Source organism: Hordeum vulgare, chromosome 5H (assembly GCF_904849725.1).
Source record: "Hordeum vulgare subsp. vulgare chromosome 5H, MorexV3_pseudomolecules_assembly, whole genome shotgun sequence".
Classification (NCBI taxonomy): domain Eukaryota; kingdom Viridiplantae; phylum Streptophyta; class Magnoliopsida; order Poales; family Poaceae; genus Hordeum; species Hordeum vulgare.
Genome location: NC_058522.1, coordinates 555,310,609 through 555,328,281, shown reverse-complemented (window position 1 = coordinate 555,328,281; position 17,673 = coordinate 555,310,609). Strand labels below are relative to the sequence as shown.

The following is a 17,673-nucleotide window of genomic DNA, read 5'->3' as shown; positions in this document are numbered from 1 at the left end:
CATAAGTGTTGTTCGATACTTGTTTTATTAAGTTGTAGCATTCCATGGCCACGATGAATCAAAAGAGCCTAAAAACAAAGGAAACTGTTGAGAGTTATCAATTCTTTTGGAGGAGCAAAATGAGAACGCAAAGATCGTTATGTGAAGAGATGCTCCTGGAAATAATGAGCCGACAACTCCAGAAGTTTGGAAGGACATTGCCGAATGCTATGCACAGGTAATGGTTGATTACTATTATTATTATATCTTACAAATGAGGACAATACCTATAGTACTCTTCAAAATAATTTATTATTTGTACAGATCATAGTCAAATCTATTGTTGCTCAAATTGGAGGTGGAGTTTTTTGTTTATTAGTTGATAAGTCTGCTGATGTTTCGGGCAAGGAACAAATGGCAATTCTGCGGTATGTCGACGAGTTCAGAGTAGTGCAAGAAAGAGTTATTGATGTTTTTGATGTGAATGAGACATATGCTTCATGTCTCAAATCCGACATTGAGCACTTGTTCAGTATGTATGGATGAACATAAAACAAGTTCGAGGCCAAGGATATGATGGGGCTAGTAACATGAGAGGTGAGTTCAATGGCTTGAGAGATTTGATCATGAGGGAGAACAACTGAGCATATTATCTTTACTGCTTTGCTCACTAACTCCAGTTAGTCATTGTGGCAGTAGCTAAAAAGAATGATGATGTCTGTGATTTCTTTCACATGATATCTATTCTACGTAATGTGTGTGGAGCTTCAGTTAGTCAATTGTTCTTGATGTTTCTTATCTTAGGAGGTGCAAATTCTTTATCTCTATCTTTACAGAGGAAACATAAGGACATCTTGGAGGCTATGGTAGAGGTGAAGTTAACTAAGCAAAAAATTCAGAAAATCACTGATGACGGTTGGTAGTATCTATTGGAGAGAAGAGAGAACTTACTCATTTTATGAGCAATATGATATTCCTAAGTTGAATATGGAAGAAGAGTATATAGACCGACATAAACCAAGAAAAAAGACCAACCACACTAACTATAGCACTACATATATGATTGCGTGAACCATGTTATTGACTTACAGCTTGCAGAGTTTAGTGATCATTTTAATGAGGCAAATTTGAGCCTTCTTACACGAATGGCTTCATTTTGTCCAAAAGATTCTTTTCAAGCTTTCAAAGTTGAGAGCTTATTTCATTTAGCTAAGTCCTATCCAAATGATTTTGATTCCATCCAGTTCAGGAACTTCCTCATGAGTCTCCTTCCTATATTGATAATTTGTGAGCAGATGAAAGATTTGTGAGCCTGAAAACTATTTCCGAACTTGGTAAGTTGATGGTTAGTACAAGTAAGCATCTTGCATTTACTTAGTCTATATACTCCCGAAGCTAGTATTGATGCTGCATGTCGTCACTCCATGAGTGGAGACGTGTTTCTCCGGAATGAAAATACAAAATAATGAAGATTGTGCTACGTAACCGCATTGGTGATGATTTCGTGAACTACCACATCATTTTATCTTTGGAACGAAGACTTCTATATTCAAGTCCATGTAAGGATGTGATAGGTTACTTTTTAAAGATGAAAGAACGTAGAGGTCAATAAATATAGAGAGGTACCTACTTTTGTACTAATTTATTTTTTTATGAAACAGTGGCAAATTGTTTTTATTTATGTGAAGCTACTAAAAGAACAATATAGACATGTGTTACTTAATACGAGCTACACATTTTTAGTGATATATTATTCTACTTTGTTTTTGAGGGGATATATTAGTGCTACTTGCTTATGTTGACCCGGCGACCTTTTATCGTGGCTTTGCCCCTGTGCTGGAGTTGGAACATGGACATTTGTAAAAGAAATGGAGTATATTTCACCCCTGATAATTCTCAGTTGTTTACGCAACTGATGAGTAATAGCGTTGAGCAGTAAACACTAAACAGACAACTCTATATAGCGCTGAGCTGTCTTACGTTGATAGGGAAAATGAAGGGAGCAGACCCGTCGAAGACAGTGTCGGTAAGCTTCTGCGTGGTGGCCTCCGTGGGGTGGTAGAAGTCCCAGAAGACGTGGGCCGACCTGTTGGCGCAGTAGCTGCTGAGAGGGGTGCAGGCGATCTTGGCCCTCATGTCCCCGAGGCCGCAGCACGCCGCCTTGGCCTCAACGAATCCGTACTCCGCCGGCTGGTCGATGTAGCGGAGCAGCGCGGCGGAGGTGTCGAAGAGCGCGTAGTGCAGGTCCGGGTGCTGCACGGCCATGCCGCTCAGCACGCCCTCGGCCGCCTTGTTGTACTGCACGGCCATGGCGTTCGCCACGACGTTGCAGACCTTGGTGGAGCTCATCTCCCGTAGCGACGGGGTGCATCCCACCGGCCCCGTGCCGAGGAACAGCACCTTGCGCGCGCCGAGGTTGTAGAGGCTCTGCAGCTGGCCCGAGAGGGTCAGGATGAGCGCGTCGACGTACCGCTGTTGTTGGGAGGGTGTGGCGGCGGGGTTGGCCTTGGCGTAGTGGATGATGTCGTTGCTGCCGATAGTAATGGTGAAGATGGACTTCGCCAGGTGGGTTGCGGCATCGGCCTGCCCGAGGCTGCGCGCCAGGGACGCGTACACGCCACAGTAGTAATCGATCTGCTTGTCCAAGGTGATGCACTTGTTCTTGTTTGTGGCGTTAGAGACTCCTGCGCCACCGGAAGCGAAGTTGACGCCGTTCACGTAGTTGGCATTGCTGCTTGAGGACAGGGCCAGGTACGGTGGCGATGTTGCTAGCCCGAGCTTGTCGGCTGCATGCATATATGTCAGGGATGAATTCCAGATTCATGTACAGAACTATATATTGACCCATAATTGAAGTCACTATTTTACGGTCTTTGTTGAAGCTGTGATACGCCCAAAAAATAAATCTTTTAACACGCGAGGCATTTTTGGGGCAGCTGTTGAAGATGCTCTACTACCATCAAGTTCAAGTTGGTATTTTTAGACTCGTGGTAGTCGTACTTCATTTGTTACGAGACTGTCTATCACGTTATGATACAAGTATTATCTTTAAAAAATATATTAATACTATATCATATCAATAATATGTCTAGTTCTACATAATAACTAGATTATGACACACCACCATGAGACAAAATGGGAGTTTTCAAGCAAAATCAGGAGTGAGCAATAGGGACCGCGTAATAAAATATAAAATATCATTGACATCAGACAAACATCTTGCCTGCACGCGAATGCAAAGTGTCGATTTCAATTATTATTTTTTCTTGTGTGCTTAGGAGAATATGATGAATAATTGTTTCACAAAAGAAAAAGATCATGAATACTCGTTGATTCATAGATGGAGCCATAGTGTAATTGTGAGATGAGAATGCAGGCAGAGCAAGCAAGGGAAGAATGATATTTGGATGTTCGAGTGAAGAATGGGTAGGTAACGCACCTAGGAAGTCGGCGGAGTTCTTGCCGTTGCTGAAGCGACCGGTGGCCTTCCTCCCCGGGTAATCGATGCCGTTGTGCGAGAAGTCCGCCATGATCGGCGTCAACAGATGGTTGTTGTTTCCCACATCCGCCAAAGAGTCTCCGAACACGTACACCGCCGGCACGGACCCCGCATTCACCGCGGCCGCCATGAAAGCCATGATGGACAAGGAGCAACAAGCGACTACTCTGGCACCCACCATTGCTAACTATCTCAAATGTATAAGCATTCGAGTAGCGCAATAAGGTCGTCTAGGTCACTAGTTTAGTGAACTAAACAATTTTATATTACTTTAGAAAGGTAGTGGTACTTAACGTGTTAGGAGAGTTCAGGTCAGGAGGTTTGGCTCACAACAGTTTATAGGCCGCACAATGGAGTTCGTGCATTGTTGTAGCGTGTGTCCACAGATCTCCACTCTTAAAAGAGGAGTTTGTACGTCGTTGGTATGCAGCCTTTAATAAAAAAATTATAAAAAGGAAGCACCGAATCAATTTGGAAATTAAGCCAATAATAAAATTAACAAACAGAGAATTAATTACATTTGCAAATAATTAAGTCTATTTAAATAGAGATTTTTTTTCATGTCGACTTAATTATAAAATTGAGTCACTAATGCAAAACAAAAAAGAAACCAAACACCGAATCAAATTTAAAATCAAACCATTAATGCAATTAATAGGCAGCCAATTAATTACGTATACAATTAACTAACTTTATTACAATAAAGATTTTTTTTCATATCAAATCAACTTGAAAATTGAACCATTAATGCAATTAAGAGGCAGCCAATTAACAATTAATTAAGTCTGTTTGAATAGGGAATTTTCACTCCAAATCAATTATGAAATCGAGTCATTAATATAAAAATAATAAAAAACAAGCACATAATCTATTTGAAAATAAAATCATTAATGCAATTAATATGCAACCAATTAATTGCGCTAGTAATTACTTAAGTCTATTTAAGTAGGGATTTTTACATGCCAAACCAATTAGTCACACACTTAGATAGGAATGCAGATAATCTCTACTCCTAAAAGAGGTGTTTGTATGTCGTTCGTACCCAGCCTTTAATACAAAAACCAATAAACGATGATCATCGAATCAATTTGGAAATCAAGCCAATAATGAAATTAATATGCAGCCAATTAATTGCACTTGCAATTATGAAATTAATAAATACACAATTAATTGTGTTTGTAGTTAATTAAATTTATTTAAATTGGTATTTTTTTTCATGTCGAATCAATTATGAAATCGAGTCACTAATGCAAAAGCAATGAAGAAACCAAACAACGAATCAATTTAGAATTAGGCCATTAATGCAATTAATAGGCACACAATTAATTACACATGCAATTAACTAACTTTGTTTCAGTAAATATTTTGTTATATCAAATCAATTTGGAAATCAAGCCATTAATGCAATTAATAGGCAGACAATTAATTACTCATGCAATTAAATAAGTCTGTTTAAATAGGAAATTTTCACACCAAATCAATTATGAAATCGAGTCACTAATGTAAAAATAATAAATAAATCATGCAAAGAATCTATTTGAAAATCAAGTCATTAATTATTGTAATTAATGGCCATCCAATTAATTGAGCGTGAAATTAATTAAGTCTATTCAAATCAATATCCCAACTCAATCAAATATTTTCTTTCCTCCCCTTACTAACGCATCCTTCGTACTTCCCTTCATCATCATATGTTAATTTTGGTTCTTATTTTTGGCAAGGATATGTTAATTTTAGTTTCGTCCAATTCTCCTTCACCTCCACCCATTTTGTTCTGGCACCCGGTGGGGAACCCCACATCTTTCTCCCATAGCCACAGTCATATATCTAACTCAGGAAGATAACCTTCTCTTTGTTTCGCAACAGCACGGTAGCGACAGGCACAACATGTGGAGGAGTTCGTGCATGTGTCGAGTCACTGAAATAAGGGCACATGTGGAGCCAGCCGGGGTAATCCAGATCATCACTGATTGAGATATGCCATCCAAGTGGTCTTCGACTCCTACCGCATGTGCTGCGTGGGAGGCCTCTCAGGTTCACAGTCACCCGAGGTGCGTCTGCACTGCAGGAAAGCCTCGATGCCGGACACATCTCCATGGACCACACCATGGAGGAGCGGCTCCACAAGGACGACAGGTCGACATCACCGTTAGAGGGATCCCAAGCAGCATGCAAGCCACGTTCATCGTTACGGCTACTCAAGTAATTGTATCTTCTTTCATGGAATGATAGCATTCACGACCATGTCCTTGTGGATCCTAGCTCTTTGCTACACTAGATGATATCCCGCACATTATTGCGGAAATATTCTGCAACATATTTCAATGTGATTCGTTGTATGAAACATGAATATTTGAAGTAATTATATAGAAATCTCAAACTAAAAATACATATAATTTATTATGTTTGATTACTATATAATTATAAAATGTTTATTAAATATGAAAGCATAATAGAATAAAAATTCATATGTATGTTTGCATGTTGAGATGAGTTTTCTTACGCATGTTTAATGATGAAGTGGGGCATGCTTGCATGTTGAGAGACATATGATAGTGGGGGTAGGGCTTTTTTTTCGTGCATGTTGTGGGATGATATGGCATGATGGCATGTTAAGAGAAATAGTTAGTAGTGGCTGGCTATTTAGATATAGAAGATGTGTAGCCTCTGCACCACATAGTGCTTGGAGGAAGTGTCTGCCTCCACTTGTCGGTCTAGGGAACCATGTCTAAATTATTATTGTCCACTTCCACTCACCAATACATGTGAGGTGCGCAAGAACTTTTCATGATTCTCACAACATGGGTACTGTAGTAAAATCTACCGGGTAGCTCCATCCTCCCCATTTTCACCACCACCACACCACTACTACTACAGTCACACTACGAGGCTACTGTCTTATTTTAGTAACTGAGTTGAGATGCAATTGCAAGTTTGACAAATTTTCCATTGTGAGCATCAAATCTCCACTTTCATTTTGACACCGGGAGTGTTCGCTTCAATACCATAACACAAATTTAGGTTCGCTTATGCATTCTTAGTTCAAGATAGTGGCCGAAAGAATTGATCTTCACCTTTATTCTCTAACAACATTTTCATACAAGCTATAACTTCCAACAAATCGGATACATGAAGAAAGAAATGAATGGACCTCCATGAGATAGTTATTTCCATTGTTGCTGAGACCGATTGTTTAATAAGTGAAATGATGTGGCATCAAAGATCTAGATAAATGGCATAATGCTCCAGTAGCATCTATGTGTGCAATCCTCGATCTCTAAGCCCTCAACTGGATTCAAAGTTAGGTAATTGTAGATAAGTGTAAGATTCTACATCTACGAAGCAATTGGTGCGGTGCCTTTGGAGCAAGTAGTAGCGCATCGCCACTGTCTCGTGTAGTCCTGCTTTTTATTTTCAAAATTTATGAAAAACACATGTCATTAATTTTAATGACCATGTTCAAAAGAAACACTACGAGAGCCTATTTTTTTTAATCATAGATTAATCTTCATAATGGGAAGTGATTTAAATCAATGATAACAAAGTTAGTTATGTCTTTCCTTAATTTGAATATCAACTACGTTATACTCCCTCCGTCCTAAAATAAATGTCTCAACTTTGTACTAACTTTAGTATAAAGTTATACTAAGCTTGAGACACTTATTTTGAAATGAAGGGAGTACTATATTAATCTTCTTGCACGTTGTGTTACAACTTCTTGCCTATCATGGTTAACTTGATGCTTAGTTATATACATGGTAATTTTATACTTTAACCCGAGCAATATTAGTATTTGTAAGTCAGTGTTCAGATTGCAACAATTTCAAAGCCATTATCTGCAATTAGATTGATTCAGGGTGTCAAGGCTCATCTTTTGCTTTCAAATGATTAGGTGTATAATAAAATTATAAATTGTTATTCTTTAATCAGAGCCTCATAGAGTTTAAGACATAGCCCTTTAGTTTCCGGAGTTTTGTTGCCTTATCACACACACATGAAAACCAGGAAAATAGATCAGAACAAGATTAATGGAAGTTTTAATCTATCGATTGATCCTCCTTGATGTTCCGTGTAACTATCCCATTTTTTCCAACTGTTAGCCAAGTAAAAAGTCACTACTAGGGAAAAACCTAGCAGTAGTGTGGGTTAAAGGCATAAAAGTAGCACGGGAGACCGCGCTAAGGCAATAGTTAGGAGTAGCATGGGTTGTCCATCGCTACTGGCAAATAATTTATGAGTAGCGTGTCTTTTGAAAGCGCTATTACTAACTATTAGCAACACGTGTCTTTAACCCGCGACACTACTAATCATGAGTATTTCTTTTCTTATATTTATATTATATTTTCACTTGATTATACATGTTAATATACAACATATATAAAAATTATGAAAGAAACAACATTTAGGTTAAAGTAGATGGATGCAAGCGACCAAGCAAATCGTAACATCATTTTTTTCTAATTCAACTTGGTCATTTGATCCATCCACTTTATTCTAATATATATATATCATATAATAGCTCATTATCCACTTTAATCTAATATATGTCATATAACTTATCATCCTCTTAATCATCTAATAACACATCATCATCTTAATCATACCAAATTAAAATGTCATAAAAACACCATAATCATCATCATCTTATGTGATAGCCTGGCTTATTAGGGATGATAGACTACTCATATCAATAAGGAATTTCATCTTTTCCGGGAGCCCATTCGAACAGAACTCTCAGGTTAAGCGTGCTCGGCTTGTAGTAGTTCTAGGATGGGTGATCGACCGGGAAGTTGATCCCGGGTGTGCATGAGTGAGGACAAAGTACGCAGAAAAGACTAGTATTGATATGTGGGGCCAGTCTAGATCCCGCCAGGAGTAACGACCGCCGGCGGGTGTGTCCGGGGCGTTACAAGTTTGGTATCAGAGCTGACCCTCGTGGTTACACGGATGTTTGCGGACAAGTGTGCGGTCATGTTGTTCATGACGTTTGTGACCCGTCGTGGCACACGACATGGTACATGTACTGGACTGGATGCACAGACGTTTGTATCAAGAGCGAACGCTCCCGTGGCCCGACGAGGACGTCGGTTCCTCTGAGTGGTGGTGTATGTGATAGCCTGGCTTATTAGGGATGATAGACTACTTATATCAATAAGGAATTCCTTCTTTTCCAGGAGCCCATTCGAACAGAACTCTCGGGTTAAGCGTGCTCGGCTTGGAGTAGTTCTAGGATGTGTGACCGGGTGCGCATGAGTGAGGATAAAGTGCGTAGAAATGACTACTATTGATATGTGGGGCTAGTCTAGATCCCGCCAGGAGTAACGATCGCCGGCGGGTGTGTCCGGGGCGTTACATCTTAATCATGCCAAGTTAATATATGTCATATAAACGAGAAGGTAGGCGATTTTCTATGCATGATGTTAGCTACACACCCTACGACATAAGTGACTTTTTTATATATGAGGTGTTGGATTTCTTATGGCATTGGCACACGTGCATTTTTGTTGTATATAAATGACCTTTTCTCACTTTTCTTTGTCTTTTAATTACCTTTTAGACACAAATGACTTTTTGTTGTGTAGAAAGGGCATATTCTCACTTCTCTCAGTATGTTTACTTGCCTTTTTGGCACAATTGCCTATTTGCTTGCTTTGGTGGTCCAAAATCATAATATTTTCGTTGTAGAGTTATTTTTCATAGTTCAAAATAATTACCAAAAACTCCTCTCTCATAGTACTTAGTCCTCTCTCTTAGGTAAAATGTCATGAAATAGAAAAAACCCATGATGAAGCAAAGAGATCCAACGATCTCCAACTTGTGGCTTGTGATCCTTCTTTGTTTATTTCCATGTTTCAATTTTGAGTTTTCCTTGTGGTTTGCACTGAGTCGAGAATGGAAAAATAAAAGTGACACTCGTACAACATGTAATTGACATCCCACCTTTGCCATGCATCAACGGGGGCACAACATCCTTTGACATTTTCTATTGAAGAACATAATAATAGTCTAGTTAGCAATGTAATTTATATAATAATAGCCTAATTAGCGATGTAATTTACTTAATAGTATTATAGTTAGCAACTCTTACCAAGATATTTGTGCGAATGTTATCAGCGCTTAACATATGCATTAGTGGCATGTGTGATATATAATTTGGACCAACTCGATAATACATGTCGTCCTTAGTAGACATGACATCATTAACAATGGTGACAAGAAAATCATTCTCCTCCCAAGTTAGATGTGATCCATAAGTGTAGCATGTCTTGTCTACTATCTTCTACTATCTTTCGTGTATCACTTGAATAAGGTAAATAAGATATAAATTATAAATAATCAAGTTTAGTAGGGATGAACACCAACTATTTTTAAATAAATAATATAAACTACTTAACAAATATGGTTGACAAAATCACATAGAGGTAAAACTCGAAGCATGTCCACATCCACCCAAATGACGATATTATCTTCAATACCATCTTCAGGACGAATATCGAAGGTTATTCGCATATCCTCCTTAAATACATATGCCTTGCCTAGAGCTTTCCAATTTGAGCAACCAAAATATGAGTGATTAACTGCATTGTATAGTTTAACCTGAAATATGTAACCATGTTTAGTCCTCAGGTGATCTCTCCTTGCCTCCATATTCTGATTATCTTGAAAACCGAGCTTCTTCAAGACATGTCGTCTTGCATGGTAGAGGATGCACTAGTCGAATTGTAAGAAACAGAAATTACACGTTGAAGCAAATAAACACAAGTCATGATTAATTACCAAAAAAATACTTGTCATCGTTGCGGGTGAGGCCTCTTTTGAAGAACCTACTGTTTTGCAGGTTAAGAAGAACCTACTGTTTTGCAGGTGAGGCATGTCGCACATACCCCGGTGGTCGCCATAGTAATCACACTCGGGGATCCTACCGTCATCACACATTTCCCGTGTTAATGATTCAAAGATTAAAAATTCACGGTAATTATACCAGGAACTATTCAGCATGGGTTGAGTTTTGGTCTGTCGAGGATTCCTTGGAAAATTCCAATATCTCATAGTGTATATGGTGTGCACTACCTCATACTGATATGTTGGTGTATGTGGTAGACACACCTCTCGATAATAATTTTGATCATCGGTGTTGGTCGCTCCTCCCTTCATCCCCGCATGCATTACCAAAAATGTGTAGAACACATGGAAGAAGGAGGAAGCGACCTCCCACGACAACAGTGAGGATTGTTCCTTTGATATTTTGACCGTCGGTGCTGGTCGCTTCCTCTCCCTCTCTCACGCATTATACCAAGGTCTATATGGCGAGAAGAGGAAGAGGAAGCGACCCCCACGACAATAGTCGGGATTTTTCCTCTGATATTTTGACCATCAGTGTTGGTTGCTTCCTCTACCACTCCCGCGCATTATACCAAGGTTTATATCGTGAGAAGAGAAAGAGGAAATGACTCCCACGGCAACAGTCGGGATTTATCCATCAAGAACATATTGAAAGTCACACGAGGAGCTCCAACAAATGAAAAGTCAACCCTAATCATAAGTCAATTAACATTACATTTATGGAGTACTGACATAAAATTTCCTATGTTTTGCTGGAATGTCATCTAATTCCCGTTCCGAAAAATCACGTACACTTGATGTTTCCAACTTTTTAGTAAAAGTCATGCTGAAATCCACACAAAAAATCAGCATGGCCGTTGCTAAAATATGACATATAGAGCGCCTGAAAGTTTCCTGAACAGAAATGGATCAATATTCCGGCAAAACTTAGGTATGATACACACGTCGAAGGAGACGACCAACACATGTGAGAATAATTAAAGGTATTTTCTATTCTATTACAAACTTTTTTACTGAAAATTAACTAAGCAACAAACAAACAACAAATACTCAAAAACAACTAGGGTTCATACGTTTAGATATGTACGAGGCTGTCTAAAATTCTTCAAACACATGTAAAGAACCCTAGATATCAAACAAAATTAAATTCACGAGAGAGGAAAGTGCTCACGGTGGATGGGACGAGGCCGAGACGGAGAGGGGAGGGATGGTGCGGGGAGATTTGCAACGACTAAGATGCGGCCCTTTCCTATTCTGGGGACGATGCCTCAAAAGGGAAAGGGGCGCATCTAAACGTTTCGCAAGCGAGATAATCATAACATTACATAACTGAAGAATGACAAGTAGGGCATACACTCGCCATCTGACAATAGTATAGCATAAAGCTTACAGACACACAATTATTAAGAGCATAGTTTAGTCCCGCTACGGACAACATGAAACAAGTAAAATTATGACATCCCGCAATGCTGGCCCACGATCACGACCATGGCCTCAGTCTTCCGGATAGTTCACATACAGACGGCCAGAGTCCTCATCGAACTCCCACTTCAGCTGGTTGTCATCAGGATCTCCTGCGTGGGCATACCTGTACCTGTTGGGGTTTGTAGTAATCTGTGAGCCGCGGGGACTTAGCAATCTAATGACCTTGGTATCGAATCTAGCCAAGTTATTAGGTGAGGAAGGTTTAGTGTATGGGTTGCAGCAACCTAAGCATATATGGTGGCTACCTTACGATGATTAGAGTATTCATATGGTGGTCTACGCGAGCGATCGAAGACTAGATTGATCACTAAGTGACCCTGAACACCTACCTACGTCAAACATAACCCCACCGTGTTCTCGATTGAAGAGCGATCTCCGAAGGAGACAATCACGGTTACGCACACAGTTGGCAGTTTTATTAGAGTTACTTCAAGTTGTCTAGAACCGGATGTTAACAAAATATCCACATTTGCCACATAACCGCGGACACGGTTCTCCGAAAGATTAAACCCTGCAGGGGTGCTCCAACTAGTCCATCACAAACTGCCACGGACCGCAAAGTAATCCTCTATCACGAACTCGTGATCTCGTCGAATTCCTTAGAGGAAAACCTCAACTTTGAGGAGACCCAAAGTTTCACCGGAAACCCTATACGCAAGATATATCGCTAAGGTAAGACAACTCTAGCAGGACCTCCCGCTATGTCGACGATCCCAATAAGAGCCGCGTATCTCAGTTTTAGGACACGACGGATGAGCGATGGTTACCATGCCAAAACACCGAGTTGCCCCGGGGAGCGTAATAAGCTGCTCTAGGTTGGACCAACACTCATGAGGAGCACTGGCCCGGGTTGTTGATTAATTCTTCGGGGTAGCTATTCCCTATGCAAGTTATTATTAGGTGATTAGCCGATTAAAACCATTGTTGGGTCCTGCCGGACAAGCCTTAACACTACACGATTTATCAAGGGGGTCCCCATAACAACCCCGAACGTGTTAGGAGCGATGAGTTACGGAATCAAACACCGGTAACCGAAACTATGGCGGCAACAATGAAACAAATCACCCGGCAACAGGCTAGGCCTTCCGTTATTTACCAAGTATATAGGTGCATTTATTAAATAGCAGTTTTAAACATAATGAATATCAAAATACCCATGTTATCACATGAGACAGCTGGCACCTGCAACTAGCAAAGCTACTCATTAGAGGTTGAGCAAGCCTACTTAGCCAAACAACATTTGCTAGGAGAGGGAGGTGTCTGGGTTCATGGCAAAGAGAGGTGGCATTATAGCAAGTGGTAGGTAGCGAGCATGTAACGAAGGAAACGTGATTCTAAGCATAACAAAGCTAGATACGGTGTCAAGGTCACGGTCATCTTGCATGTGATGTCTTCAGCTTGGAACTGCTCTTCATCTTCCTGCACGTACTCTCCAGAATCCACGTACTCGCTCTCTGTTCCCGATGCTATCCAAGATAAGATAACAGCCAATGAACACCGGCAAAACATAATGCAACAATAAATATGATGCATGTGTGAAGAAGGAAGCATCTGTCACTATTCTAGTCACTTACATATGCATTAGTTGAGTTAGTTGAATTCTGGACAGAACCTCATTTTAAGTTATCTTGACATGCATGAATATGGCATGAACATGTGAATCATGAGAAAATGATGCAAAAACATATAAAGAACGTAGGGAACGGAGCCACGGATCAACCGGAAACTACAAAACAAGTTATGGAGACCTACAGTTCAAATCAGCCATAAACACACTCTAATGGGCACTCCCGGTGTTACCAGGTTGCCACATGATCAAGCAACAAAATATAAGTGGGGTGGTGCATGGGAACACACCACACCATCAACAATGCCCACACAAGCTTCAAATCAACACAAACATGCAATCTGTTCCAACACCAACATAGCAGTTTGTCTACCATATTCAAAGTAGCTACAACCATCTAAATGAGTCAAACAAGATGTGAGGCAGAAGCCATCCAAAATCTCTACAACCCTGAACAAGAAGCTAATGCAAAGGAATCACCCATGAACAGATCTATAGACACTAACTTGGACAAAATATCACAGTTTCTGGGACTTAGTGAAAATCACAGATTTTCACCAGCTGCTTATGCTCTGAAGCATTTTGGCAGCCTCCAAAATGATATCTACATGAAGTGTATCAGCATGAAATTTAACAGGGAGCTAAACAAACATAAAATCTCACAAACACTAGTTTGTTGCATGGGCTAATTCCCAACACAGGAGCTAATTCACACAAGACAAGAGGGGAAGAAAATAACATCAGATTCCCAGACTTAGTGAAAATCACAAGGTTTCACAAATCTGTCAGTTTCAGCCAAGTGTCCACTTTCACAGGGCACAATAGGTGCATACAAATTTCTAAGAACAAAACAAAGACCCCATGCTGTAGAGGGGTTCACCCACTACCATTCCACCATGGAATCATCCATAAAGGGCCATAGCACCACCTAATGTAAGGTTCTAAACATGGCATCATACCAGAAAATAACAGTTTTATGAAGTTGCTCTAAAGTAAAATCTGATTGCACCAATGGATTCCTGGGATGATTCTACCCCAAAATCATATATCATACATGGGTACTTGCATGTAACAACATTGCACAAAGCTAGCTCGAAAATATCACATAGAATCCTATAAACTACAAATGACTATCATCACATGTGAAAATTAGCACATATTGCATCACCTACACATACACATCACTAGGGAAAAGAACAACCCAACTAGGCATAGCATGGATTCACTAACATGTCACACCAACATATAGAAATAGGGTTATCCACACACACACATACATGTGCACTCACATACACATGCACATGTGTATATGGACTCACACCACACCATCTACACCTACACATGCACACACATAAGCACTACTCACACAACACCACATGATTAGGTGCAACATGAGGGGTTAGGCCCTCTTGCACATGTGTATATGCACCCTCATGCACACACACACTCACATGACTACACACATACACTCATGAGCACACACATACACTCATGTGCACACACACTGGGCCTCAAAATATTAAACAACACCAACACATCCCCTGGTGTAGAAAGAATCCACACAAAACAGTGTAAGAAAAGAAAAGAAAGCAAAAAAATAAAAGGGGGGTGGGTGTGGATCGAACCCACAACCCCCTGGTGCTACCACGGCGACACACCGCTAGGCTACTGCATCGCGCTTGCCAGAGAGGGGGGAATAAGCAAGCTAAGCCTCTCTGGTGTTGCCCTGCTACTCGCGAAATCAGAGAAAAAGAAAAGGGCGCCTACGGGGGATCGAACCCACGACGCGCGGCGCTGGCGCACGCTCGGTTGCCACTGCACTGAGGTAAGTGTTCTTACCAGAGAGGGGGCACGTCTCCTCTTGAGTAGCCCCTCTGCAACTACTCACTACCACGGTGGCCGAAACAGGGGAGACGCTCCGGCGACCATCCGGCGATCTACTCGGAACGGCAACTACGACGCGGGATGCGGGATCTATGGGGACTCCATTCCCGTGGCTAATCCACGCGGAGGAGCTCTACGACGGCGGCGCTACAGGGCGGCGCAACCGGACACACTGGGCATCGACGCCGGCGCAATTCCGACGACAGAGGGGGCTGTTGCGCCGGAAAAGAAAGGGAGGAGGAAGCACTCACCCTGGGGTGCTCGGAGATGAGCTCGCTACTGAGAAGAGGAAGAAGGGGAGGGGCGCCTGCGACGACCCGCTGCTCTCTCCGGCGACGTCGACATGGAGGAGACGCCAGAGAGAGGGAGTGGCCCCGCTAGCGACGGAAATGGAATGGGGAAGATCCCCCATCCTCGCGGACGCCTCAGACTTGACGGAGATGCGCGAACGACGAGGGGAGGGACGACGGCGAGGCGCAGCTCTCTCTAAACTTATCTCTCTCTCTCTGAAGCTTACCCGCAGGGGGGGGGGGGAAGAAGAGGGAGAAGGAGGTGGCGGCGGGGGAAGAGGAACCCTAGACAAGGCCCGCACGTCGAGGGGAATTAATAAGCGATGAGGGGACGGCCTCGACGTCCGTGAAGCCACGGGGTCGGCCCGTCTCTCGCACATCTCGCTCTCTGTCTCTGACGAAAGGAGGGGAAAGGAGCAACGGCGTCAGGAGGAAGGAAAGGGACGCCGAGCGGGCTGCGCTAGCGAAGGGGAGAGGCAAGGCTGTGACAACCCGATGCCGACGTTCCAGAAGATTCCCCTTTCCTTTCCGTTTCCGTCGTGTGGGTATTTTAATTTGTCACATCATCATCGCATCATTCGCACCATCTATATTGCATCGACATCTCCGTTGCCGCCAGTTTTCAAAACTTGCATCCGTTAGTAGTTGCCGGTTCTCGTCGTTGTCCGTTCTGAGCCCGACCACACACGCACGCGCCCGCGGCATGGTCAAAACCCTGTTTTAAAAGTGTGTTGAAAACTTTCTCTGATTGGGTTGGAATTTGTCGTGCGGTGTTATTTTAATATAGGTAGGCCGCCTGTCTAGTTTCGTCGCAATCGGAGTCCGTCTGGTACCCGAACGGTCGACCGTAGCGGCACCGTATTCGGTCTATCGTCGGACGTTTTTCGGTGTTTTAAAATTACATTGCCGGGTGCCCGTTCTCCCTCTCATCTTCGCCTAGTCTCTCTGCACAGTGCTCCGACCTGCCCGCAACCTAGTCCGAAAACCTCCCGGTACCCGAAACACACAGTTGTAACCGTTGGGTCTGGATCAACCCCGTTTTACCGCAAACCGTCATCAGTTTGTCCACTGGACTTCCTAACCTATTTTTTTTACCGACCGTCTGATCTAAATCGGAGGTTCCAAACCTAGATATTATCTTTTTCTATAAATAGACTACGATATACCAATTTCAGACCAAACCCTAACCTACCTATCCCATCCATCAATCCCCTCGCGCCGCCACCCACTGGAATATTCCCCTCGGGGTCGTCCCGGATTTTTTTTTCCTCCAACGAGCATCGCTCCCCCGATTCTCCCCTCGATCCGCCGCCACCAGCCCATGGACGCGTCCACCCCGACCGCATCAAGCGCCTCCTCTAGTCCGCAGCCCCGCTTGGGATCGAAAGGAGCCCGACCTCGAGCTGGCTCCTGTGCCCCGTTCTGAAGCCGTGCGCGGCCGTGCGGCAAGGCCCCGAGCTCGCCGAGCCTCTTGCAGCAGCCTCGCATGCCGCCGCCGCTGGTAGCTCGCCGCCGCGCCCCTGGGCCGTTGGAGCACCGCCTCGCCGAATTCCCAGGCCAGGTCCTCGTTCCCCTCTCCTTTCTTCTTCCTCCTGCTCTTTCTCCTCTCCTTCCTCCTCTAATCTCTCTCTCTTGTTTTATCTTTCTTCTTCTCTGTCAGGGAACGGACAGCTTGCAGCGCACGTGCAGCATGGCGAGCGTGGCCGGCTGCCCCTGTTGTAGGCTCGCCCCAGCCGCCCCCAAGGACCTCCTCGTCGGATCAGGAGACCACGGGTCCTCTCTCCTCCATGCCCTGCTCCCCTTCTCCCGTTCCCTCCTCTCTCCCTGTTTTTCTTCTCAGTTTGATCTCTCTCCCTTTGGGTGTCTAACAGGAAACCATCGAGCCGCCACCCGGGATCTCTTAGTTCGAGCCGCCTTGGATCCATTCCCGGCCTCCCCCGCTGCCGACTCGTCCGGATCAGGCTGATCCGGCGAGGTCTGCTAGTCTATCGTGGTCCAGGAGGAAGACATGAACGAGCCTGCGTTGACTCGTTCCATCCACTTGCAGATTGGATTCAGTTAGCATCGAGGTATGGCTCGTCTAGCTCAACCCAAAGTTTATATCACAGTGGCTTTGTAGCCGAGCT

The 17,673-nt window shown here is 42.9% G+C and overlaps 1 protein-coding gene across 1 annotated transcript; it reads right to left on the bottom strand.

The window, feature by feature from the left end:
• Positions 1–1,835: 1,835 nt before the first annotated feature.
• On the bottom strand, positions 1,836–3,898 carry LOC123399068 (GDSL esterase/lipase At5g55050-like). The gene is made up of 2 exons (XM_045093493.1): positions 3,419–3,898; positions 1,836–2,765 (listed from the first exon to the last, which is right to left on the bottom strand). Exons 1-2 carry the CDS (start codon positions 3,657–3,659, stop codon positions 1,936–1,938), a joined length of 1,071 nt encoding a protein of 356 aa, XP_044949428.1. The 5' UTR covers positions 3,660–3,898; the 3' UTR covers positions 1,836–1,935.
• Positions 3,899–17,673: the final 13,775 nt, after the last annotated feature.